At 35.8% G+C, this 10,528-nt stretch overlaps 2 protein-coding genes across 2 annotated transcripts; one reads left to right on the top strand and one right to left on the bottom strand.

Annotated features, from left to right (window-relative positions):
• Positions 1 to 931: 931 nt before the first annotated feature.
• On the top strand, positions 932 to 3,037 carry LOC306853571 (Golgi-associated plant pathogenesis-related protein 1). The gene is made up of 5 exons (XM_079391077.1): positions 932 to 1,070; positions 1,161 to 1,182; positions 1,809 to 2,018; positions 2,467 to 2,544; positions 2,699 to 3,037. The coding sequence occupies exons 2-5, from the start codon at positions 1,176 to 1,178 to the stop codon at positions 2,854 to 2,856; spliced, it is 453 nt and encodes a 150-aa protein (XP_079247203.1). The 5' UTR covers positions 932 to 1,070; positions 1,161 to 1,175; the 3' UTR covers positions 2,857 to 3,037.
• A 3,672-nt stretch (positions 3,038 to 6,709) lies between these two features.
• trim35-27 (tripartite motif containing 35-27) lies at positions 6,710 to 9,588 on the bottom strand (the record flags this gene model as incomplete). The annotated part of the gene is made up of 6 exons (XM_079390367.1): positions 6,710 to 7,763; positions 7,973 to 8,091; positions 8,179 to 8,201; positions 8,670 to 8,900; positions 8,985 to 9,080; positions 9,184 to 9,588. The coding sequence occupies 6 exons, from the start codon at positions 9,586 to 9,588 to the stop codon at positions 7,186 to 7,188; spliced, it is 1,452 nt and encodes a 483-aa protein (XP_079246493.1). The 3' UTR covers positions 6,710 to 7,185.
• Positions 9,589 to 10,528: the final 940 nt, after the last annotated feature.

Raw genomic sequence — 10,528 nt, 5'->3', positions numbered from 1 at the left:
CTTGTAAGACCATGTGGGAACATTTGATCTCTTCGTGTTTGTTTCATATTACATAGAAAATAAATTATATCCGCCACCTAACGAGTTTCTCGTCTTTTGAGCTCTTGCCTGTTTTACCAGTTAATGGGAGCGACTTGTAAACACTTGCGTGACTAGAATGCCTTTTATTTACCAGCTATTATTTTAACAGGCAATTAGCTGCAGAAGAATGTGAAACCTATTAGCTTCAAACCCAAATACTAAAACACCCAATGTCTAATATTCAAATGTGAATCTTACTGAAATGAACTGTGGATGGTTATGATGTGATACAGGACAATTTATTGTTTCTATGTTAGTAAGTTACCTATTACACTAAAGCTAAAAAGGTGAATTTTTCTGTAATATTTCATCTCAAAATCAAATTAAATTATATTTAAATAATTATTGTTGTGGGACTATTAGTTCCCCACACACACCCTTTTTCATTTCATGAAAATTAAGTACACCATGCAAAATCAAACATTGGATAACTGATAAAATAATTATTAAAGTAGTTCTAACAGTAGAACATGACACCAGTATTGCTAAAGCCATAGGCTAAATTCATATAAAATGTTTACATTAAAAGCACGTAAATTCCAAAAGCAATAGCAAAACAAATGCATCTGCCAAATGTATTCTGTCATGTATTGAACAAAAGCATCTGCCAAATGCATGAATGTAAATCAAAATTTAACTATAAAATGAAATTAATTTGTTTGTTTTTCATCAGTCTAGTTTGAGACTGATGAAAAATACTGTTACAAAAAATCAGGTGCACCCTATTAATCACTCTCTATTTCACACACACACACACACACACACACACACACAATAAACCTCTACAAAAGCTTCCTTTCCTTCCTCAACTAGCAAGACCAGTTTTACCCTCAGATTAAATTAAAGAGATGGAGTTGAAGATTCTATGGAAGTGGAGGTGGAGGAGGAGATAAAGCCAATGGTATATATACATCATCGGTGTGCAGAGCTCAAACTATCAGCTGAAGACAGAGTGAGTGAAGACAACATCATAACAGCTCAAAAAGAAGGTAAAGTGAAACAACGAAGAGCCACGTAGATTATAAAATGAAAATGTCTACTATGATGTGAATATTAACAATTATCTTTGTTATTTACAGCTTACATTGGAAGCAATGGCAGGTGGGTCATATGTATTTATGTAGAATATGCATTTCTGTATTATTTTAAGCATGTTTTCCAAATGCTGGTTTAAGGTCAAAACAAAACTAAAGTGAAAAATCTATATTCTGGATAGATCTTTATTCATTCATCTTGGGGTTTAAAAGACTCTTAATATTCAGTATTATTATAAAATAGTCATTACCACTATTGCCTGCCCGTCAGTAGAGCTGCTTATTGCTTGTTTTATAATTTAGTGAAGTTTGCACTATTATTGAACTAAACCGAATCAACGCTGAACGTTAGTTGAATAATGATACTATTAGCTTCTGCAGAGCTGCTTTAAAGTTAAACTGTGTTTGCTTCATAACTAATGAACTAACAACTTTGCCGTTATTAAACTAAAGGGAATCAAAATTGAACAACATTTTTACAGCTTTCAGCTAAAATTGTGTGTATTTCTTTCATAATTGAAGAACTTCACAATGCTGTTTATTTTCTTCACAATCACTGTGAAGTTGCTGATACAATCTGAATTACACAAAGCACTTGGCCTACATCAATAAGTGTGATTTGATTTGACCTCCTGTAAATTTACTGAAAAGTTTGGACATGTTTACAACTGGTGTTCATATGATTCTCCACAGATGATAGCTTTAAACAGGAGTTTCTGGAGGCCCATAACCAGTACAGGAAGCAGCATCAAGCTCCAAAGCTGGCGTACAGTGACGAGCTTTGCAGCGCTGCTCAGAAGTGGGCAGATCACATGCTGAGCAAAAATTCACTGGGCCACAGTGACACAAAAGACGGAGAGAATGTGTTTTATTCCTACAGCTCTGTCGAAAAGACGCCCAAAGGTAAATTCTGCAGCTTAATAATTGCGTATAATGTCTTCAAATTGATGCAGAGTGATAAGGTATAGACTCAGTGAGCTTCATTCACTCAAAATTGCGTGGATTCCTATAAGCCTATGCACAAAAAAAAGAAAGAAAATTGCACCACAAGCACTGTATTTACACAAGGCTGTTTTGAAAAGATTTAAACATTTATATTAATAGAAAACTAGGACGTGTGATAGAGAGTTGTGTATTTGATGTGCTTTTTATTTTCAGAATGATATTTTGAAAAGTAAAGAACAACTTATTCAGCTACGTATTTCACTAAGTATCATATACATAAAAAGAAGTGGGCTCTCTGCAAACCAAACTTTTCAAATTTTATAAATTACTTTAAATTATATATAAACCTTCTGCAACAAATTAATATTAAAAGCACTGAATATTTTGATTGTTTTGTATATTTTAGGGGAGGAGGCTGTAGACAGTTGGTACAGTGAGATCAAGGATTACGACTTTAGCTCACCAGGATATCAGCCCGACACAGGTAATATTAATTTTGGGAATAAATTATTTAAATTGAATCTATGACATTACAAAGATGTTATAAATTGTTCAGACATTGACATTTCTTATTATTGGCTTACACTCTAATTCTGTCTAGTTAAATATATGAATATATACATTTAATATGCTTGCAGGGCATTTCACTCAGGTTGTGTGGAAGTCATCCACAGAGCTCGGAGTAGGTCTGGCTACTGATGGAAACACAGTTTTTGTCGTTGGCCAATACAAACCTGCTGGAAATATGACCAATGCTGGTTACTATGAGAAAAATGTTCTACCTAAAACTGAATAATGATGGTTTTCTTTCCTTATTGGATTTGTCTATTGCTAAATGTAAACATGATTTAGCAGATGCTTTTAATTCAAAGTGACTTACAGTGCATCACCATAACCAGTTTAAATGTGAACGACAGTCCTATAATACATTGTGATCAAATCATGTGTGTTAATAAAATAATGGACCATTGCATCATAAACAAATGTGCATTTATTTATACTAAAACTGACATTATGACTGAACATTATGAGCACAAAACACTGAAATTGTACAAAATTGTAATTGAAACAAATACCAAAAGAAGCAACAACCTCTCCTGTGCATATGAAGTGTAAAGGGGCGAACAACACGTGAGACGTGCGGATCCAAGTGCAAGCTTTTATTTACAGGCATGGTCAATAACAGGCAGGGTCGAACAAACAGCAAACAGGTATAGAGAGGGCAAGACAGAAGAGTACAAGTAAACAGGTGTGGTTGGCGATCGGCGTACAATATCCAAGGGGCTTGACAGAAGGGGTAATCCAGGTGCGAGAGCAATAATCCAATCGAGGTGCAAACAGAGTCCGAATGGCAAGGCAAAGGGTAAATCCAGAAAACATGGGCAGGAGTCAAAACACAAGAGAACACACAAGGTAAAGCAAGACTATGACTTATGACTTATGACTCCGTAGAGTTGCTATAGCTATGAGAGTGATAAACGCAATACTCGGCATCTAGCAAGTGGAAGTCCATGGTTTATAAAGCCTAAGTGATTAGTGTGATCAGCTGTGTAATCAGTGAAAACAGCTGTGTATGTGTTGTCAGTGCAATGAATGATGGGGATTGTAGTGCATTGCAAGAGTCCATGCGGTGAGTGGGTGACTTCTGGTGGTCATTAACCTGAAGTGCATGGACCAGATTCGTGACATGAAGATTGAAAGACAAGGAGGGATTTGTTTTAGGTTGGGATCATATTTGATTTACGACATGCCCTCTGTCATCCAACTGGTAGTTTATTATTATTATTATTAGCCAGTAAAAGGCGTTTTGGTGCATTTGTAAAAATCTCACCTTTAGGTTGTGAAATTTTTTAATAATCTTTCTAAAGTAAAGTATTAGCAATATTCCACGATGACCACTTACTGGACTAAAGCAACTCACTTGATTATCCAGACTTTTTTTCTATGTTCGAATGCGACTATCAAATATGATCATGCTTTTGAGGAACATTTATTTGTTCATCTCTCAATCATTATTGTATTGCATTGCATTATATGTTTTGAAACTAGAGCTTTAATCATAAAACTAAGCATTTAAATATAATCTTACTAAGATATTATTGGGAGATTTAGAGTGATGACTGATATGCATTTTTGCTGGGCCTCTGAATAAAAGCTCTGTTTCTAGTTAGTTTATCAAGTTGTCAGGTGATTGCTAGAGGGAGCCAGAGACCTATATTTCAGTGAAGTGCGCCATAAAGTAGTTGCAAGAAGATAAACATTTCCCAGGAATGTTACAGCCTCGGTTGCCCTGTTCAGTCGTTGAATTGAGGGTTGATAACAGCATAAGGATTTTGCATAACTGACGAAAACATGAACACCGCCAGAACTAAGTGCAGAAATGTTCCTATTCATCCTATAAATCCTATTTCATATAAAATATTTATTTTCAAGTTAAAGGAATTAGGTTAACACTTTAGAATACTGTTCCATCATTAATGAATAACTACACAAGAACACATGAGTAACACAATATTAGCACTCTAGTAACTATTAGTAACTAACAAGAAACTCTGATTAATGAATTAGTAAGTAATAGTGCTTAGTCGAATGTGGTAGTTCATTATTAGCTAATAAATAACTTATTTTTTTCATACCTCCCTAAGAACTACTGTATACAGGTTAATATGAATAATACATAATGTATAATTCATTCTAAAGTAAAGGTCATGGTAATCCACTAGTAATGACTCAAGTATTACCAAATTCTTCAGAAGGAATTGCTAATTATTTGGATCAGTATTCTAAAGTGAAGATCGTGATAACTGTAAGGTTAGGTTAGTAATTCATTTTGCTAGATTTGGTCAACATAAATCATTACTAGTGGGTTACCATGATCTTCACTTTAGAATACTGATCCAAATAATTAGTAGTTTCTTCAGAACGATGTAGTAACACTTGAGTCATTACTATCCAAAACCTTACATATATCTCAAAAGCTTAAAATGACGTCAGTCGATATTTGGGAGTTATGATGCTTTTCACTTTAGAATAATGATCCAAGTAGTTAGTAGTTCCTTTAAAAGAATTTGATAATTCTTCAGTCATTACTAGTGGGTTACCATGATCTTTCATTTTAGAATGAATTATACATTGTGCATAATTCACATTAATTCTGAACCTGTATACAGTATTTCTTAGTAGTTCTCCAGTATATATATAAAAAAAATTTAGTTATTGATTGGCTAATAGTGAACTACCAGTTTCAAGTGAGCGCTATTATTTACTAAATCAACAATCATAGTTTCTTGTTAGGTAATAGTAGTTACTACAATGTTAATCGTGCATTAGTCACTTGTTCCTGTGTAGTTATTCATTAACAAAGGATCAGTATTCTAAAGTGTTACCGGAATTAGTTTATACACCTATGCATTGTGTAATCAAATTATTTAAATCTTTTAAAATAAACTAGTGTTCCTCTGGGAATGTTATAGGATTGATCAAATATATTTTTAAATGATTGTTTTTCTATTTGAAATTCCAGCAATACCTGTTCTGTAGGTCCTGTTTTGCATAATGCAAACATTTACAGCTATTTTTCTAAATGCCTGACATGACAGCACAGGTCATTAATAGCTTGTTTTGAATATTGCTGTTACTGGCAGCAATGAACGTGAGCAGTAGTTCAGAGGAATGCCTCTCTGACATTTACACAACATTTTTGTCTGTCGCATATGAAGAAATCAATTGGAGGCCATAAAAGGTGTTGAGATAGCTTGTCAGGAGTCATGCTGCATGTGCAGTGCACAACAATGTAGAAGCTGAATGCCAATGACTGTGGTTTCCACAGAACAGCCAGTGAATACTCAGTGACCTTGAATACTATGCAGATTTGAATATGTATAGCTGAAACCACGAGGAAGACTTCGTAGTTTAAACATTGCTTAAGAACAGTTAAGCACACACACAAAAAAAAAAAAAAAAAAAAACTCCAGGGCATTTTAGTATAAAAAGAGGGAATCTAGTGCATGCAAATCTGGCACTGAAAAGGTGCTCGACATTAAAAGTGCTGACTGGCTCATCTCTTAGAGCAGCTGATGGGGTGATTGTACATTTTTACATTTTCCATCATAACTCACTGCCTATATCTACCCGTCATCTTTTGCTATTAGAATAATTCATATGTGCCAATAGTTTTACTAATAACCCTTTAAAACATACTGTCGTTTCTAAAGCATCTAAATGATCAACATGATAAAAACTTTGCTGAAAGACCTCAGCACACAATCTACTACATTCCTTCTGTCATCTGATTTGTAGTTTATACTATTTTTAGTAAAATGCCTTTTAGTGTCATTCTATAATGTCCATTTTCAGGTCAATAAAACACAAATGACAGAGCTTTGATAATAAACGTAAGCATTTAATTCTCATCTTACTGAGACATATTATTGGAGATGAGTGTGATGACTGATATTTATATCATTTTATGTCAGTAAAGTAAGGATGTTTTAATCATCCAATTTTCCAGTTTATCATACGTATTTTGTGTATTTCATAACATTGTTACAGCTTCCCTGATCTCACTGCCAATAAATCTTGTATTAGCTGGCAAGCATCTCATAATATCATGCTTTTGTTTCTTAAACCAACAGCCTGGTGACAAAATAGATTGGACAATAGATCAATTTATTTTTCAAGGCTTCATAATTTCATAACCACATAAATTATTGGACAATTCACAGCAGGATTGTTTGTCACACTACCCATTAAAAATACTTCACAGTTAAGCATAAATATTTGAAATAATAATATTTAAAAGCCAAAAAATAACAAGACAACATCAAACTGCACTGGACAACTAAAGTGAAAATCCTGAGAAATTTCCTGAGTGCTGCTTTATGATTATGTGTGTGTGTGTGTGTGTGTGTGTGTACTATGTTTACTTCTTGTCAGTGAACGTGATCAAAAAAATAATTATCAGCAGATTTCACAGTAATATCTGTTGAATATATATATATATAAGCTCTGTCTATCACAGCAGCCTTCACTGTGCTGTCTTTTCACAGAAATGCTATGGAAAAAAATCTATTCAAATTTTCCATTAATTTTCTCTCATTTTCTGTGTAGACAATGAACAGGATTTTTACTTCTCTATTTTGCTGGTTAACACAAAAAATCTCTGCACCTCCAGTCCTGCTGGAGCCATTTCCGCCGGCAAGATCCGCAGAGCTTGAGACGGACACACGTTACAGAAGTATGGAAACACTCTCTCGCTAAAGGTGTGCGTGAAGGTGTGGAGATGTGTGTCGGTGAGAGGATTGAAGAACGACACTCGCCCTCCGTCCCAGTCCAGCTGGACTCTGACGCGCTGGACCTTCTGTTTCACGGCGAGCGGCTTGAGAATCTCCCCTGAAAGACCTTGTCCGTATGTGCCATTGTGAAAGCCGAGGCGCCACAGTCCAGAACTGGGCGGATTGTCTCGAGTCCGGATGGCTGCCTCTGAAATCACTCCTAAGGCCCAGGTGGTGTTGTCACCGACCTCGACGTCCCAGTAGTGAATCCCAGAGCTGAAGCCCTCAGAGCCCAGGACGCTCGTATAGCTCTCGCCTATGCCTGTGTAACCCAGGGCCTGTCGATTCGACTGACCAAACCTCACATCGCTCAGATCGTCAGATAGATGCAGGCATGGGTGAGCGGTGTTGGGGTCGAGGACTACAGGAGCTACAGATAGAAGAGGATGTCATGGCATTTGCTTTTCACATAAATTAAATAGGTTTATGATATATTTTAGACTACACTTTTAAAAATTATGGTTCCAAAAGGGGGTTTTCATACTGATGCAATAGAAGAACCATTTTTAGTTTCCCAAGAACAATTCAGTGAACAGTTCTTAAAGGTTCTTCATGAAACCAATGATTCATGAAACTCACTGTATTGAACAGCAGCCTTCATTTTCTGCCATACGCTGAACTTCAGATTTCCCAGGTGCTTTGCAACATTGATCAGCTCTTCTGGGAGCTTCTCTGGACAGGGACTGGTGCACTGAATGCTGGAAGAACATCCTCAGTCAGTACTGAATGTGATTTTGGGTTACAATCAAAACAGACTGGGTTCGAAAAAGAGAAATCACACTTACCTTTCAGGTGGACCTTTGTACTTCTTCAGATGGATTTACATGGAAATGACCAAGAGACATTGTAATTAAAAACCAATCTCATAATCAAAATCATAATAATAGTTTATAATCATAAATGGATAAATGCTAATAAATCAGCATTAGAATTAGCATTAGAATGATTTCTGAAGGATCATGTGACACTGATGACTGGAGTAATGATGCTGAAAAATCAGCTTCGATCACAAGAATAAATTACATGTGATTATATTCAAATGTAATAATATATTCAAATAGAAAACATTTATTTTAAATTGTAATAATATTTCATTATAATACTGTCTTTATTGTGCTTTTGTTCAAATAACTAATGATTAATAATTGACTATTAATCAAATAAATACTTCTAAAATAATAAATAAATGTTCAAATATTTTACATTTATATAATTAAAAAACATAAAAAATTATTTTGGATCCTGGTTAGAAAAAATGATAAATAATTGGCAGTACCAGCAGGAATGAGATGTTATCGGTCTCTATTTCTTCCTCAGTGGCCTTAATTATTTCCACCAGAGATGAGAGTTCACTGTTAATTCTCATCTTCTGCTCCTCTAACAGCTTCCTCTTCTGCTCCTCTTCCTCCTTCAGAGCAGTTATCCCAACCACCTCTTCATCACGCAAAAACTGATAAAGCTGCTCAAACTCCTTCTTAATATGTGCCTCTGTTTGCTGAGCTTGATTCTGTAACACATTACAAAGATATAAGTTACGTAATTGTTACTCGTTTCTGTAGAACATGAAGGTTTTTCTAACTGTTGATTTTACCTTGATGTGTTTCACTCGTTGATTACAGATGAATTTCTCTAATTTTAAGAGTTTGTGCTTCTCTTGCAAAGGCTTCAGGCTTGTTTTGAGCACCTCCTGAAATGAAAAATTAAAATGCTCTTAAAATCTCTTAAATTAAAACTTAAAAGTAAACGTAAAGTAATATTTTTCTAAAAAATAAAGGAGTTGGATAATGTACCTTGAGAGTCACTGCAGCTTCATCCACAGGTCTGAATGTGTGTTTAACATGCATGTCATCAGTCACACACACGCTGCACACGAGATGCTGGTCCTCCATGCAGAAGAGCTGAAGTTTCTCTCCATGTGCACTGCAAAATAACTCGGGCTCCACTGACGCAGTCTTGCTTCTCTCCTGCAGGAAGATCTCGCACAGGTTCTTCAAAGCGCGGTTGCATGGAGGACGGTCCATGCAGAAGTCTGTCCGGCATACAGGGCATATCCGTGAGCCGCTGAGCTCCCAGTACTGATCCAGACAAGCCCAGCAAAAGCTATGAGAACACAGCAGGAGAACGGGATCTCTGAAGATGTCACGGCAGACAGGGCACAGAAGGTTATCCTCAAAGTGAGATGGCCGAGTTGCCATTTCGTAGTATTTTAGCTGGGGAGAACTTGCTTTTCTGTTCACTGGAGTGTGGAGGAGAGATTCAAATACAGCTGAGCTGTGATGTCACTTTGTAAAAAAACAAGTTATACCAGTGCATAAGGTTTCCAAAGAATGGCTGGATGAATCTGTGTGAGCGCATGTTTGCAGGGTTGTTGTTGTTCCTTGGAAAGATAGATAATTAAAAATTACCAAATGAAGGAAAAACTTTCTTAGTTCTTGTTAGTCCCTATCTTTGTGACTCATGAGTTGACATGCTATAAATAGTGTAATTTGATGCCTGAGAGGAAACCAGAAAATATGATTTCAGGTGACAAAATCTGCAAAAAAAAAATGCTATATATATCCATATATCATGGCTGTACACGACAGTAACAAGTGTGTGTGTATGTGTGTGTGCACCTGGTATTCATCACGTCCTGGGGACCAAATGTCCCCACAAGGATAGTAATACCAGTAAATCTTAATCTTGTGGGGACATTTTTTGGTCCCCATGAGGAAACAAGCTTATAAATCATACAGCATAAAGTTTTTTGAAAATCTAAAAATGCAGCATGTTTCCTGTGAGGGCTACGTTTAGGTGTAGGGTTGGTGTAGGGCAATAGCACATACAGATTGTACAGTATAAAAACCATTACGCCTATGGGATGTCCCCATAAAACATGGAAACCCAACATGTGTGTGAGTGTGTGTGTGTGTGTGTGTGTGTGTGTGTGTGGAGGGGGTGAACTGACATAACAGGAGTTTATATGCAAATTAATCTTAACATTAGAAAATTATGGCAAGTTGTTCACCATAGAATATGATCTGTCTGTAAAATGCAGTATAAAATGTCTATAGCCTCAGGTTGTTGACACATTGTAAATAACTTTGGATAAACATCTGAAAATGATTACTTGTTCTCTATAACTGAATATAAACC

Source organism: Barbus barbus (assembly GCF_936440315.1).
Source record: "Barbus barbus genome assembly, chromosome: 33".
Lineage (NCBI taxonomy): Eukaryota > Metazoa > Chordata > Actinopteri > Cypriniformes > Cyprinidae > Barbus > Barbus barbus.
Note: the sequence above shows the minus strand (reverse complement) of the source record. Positions and strands in the feature narration are given on the sequence as shown.

Excerpts from the sequence above, each read along its gene's own strand:
- LOC306853571 (XM_079391077.1), top strand. Across the intron at positions 2,019-2,466 it reads TGTCGAAAAGACGCCCAAAG|GGGAGGAGGCTGTAGACAGT; the intron begins GTAAATTCTGCA and ends TGTATATTTTAG. Across the intron at positions 2,545-2,698 it reads AGGATATCAGCCCGACACAG|GGCATTTCACTCAGGTTGTG; the intron begins GTAATATTAATT and ends ATATGCTTGCAG.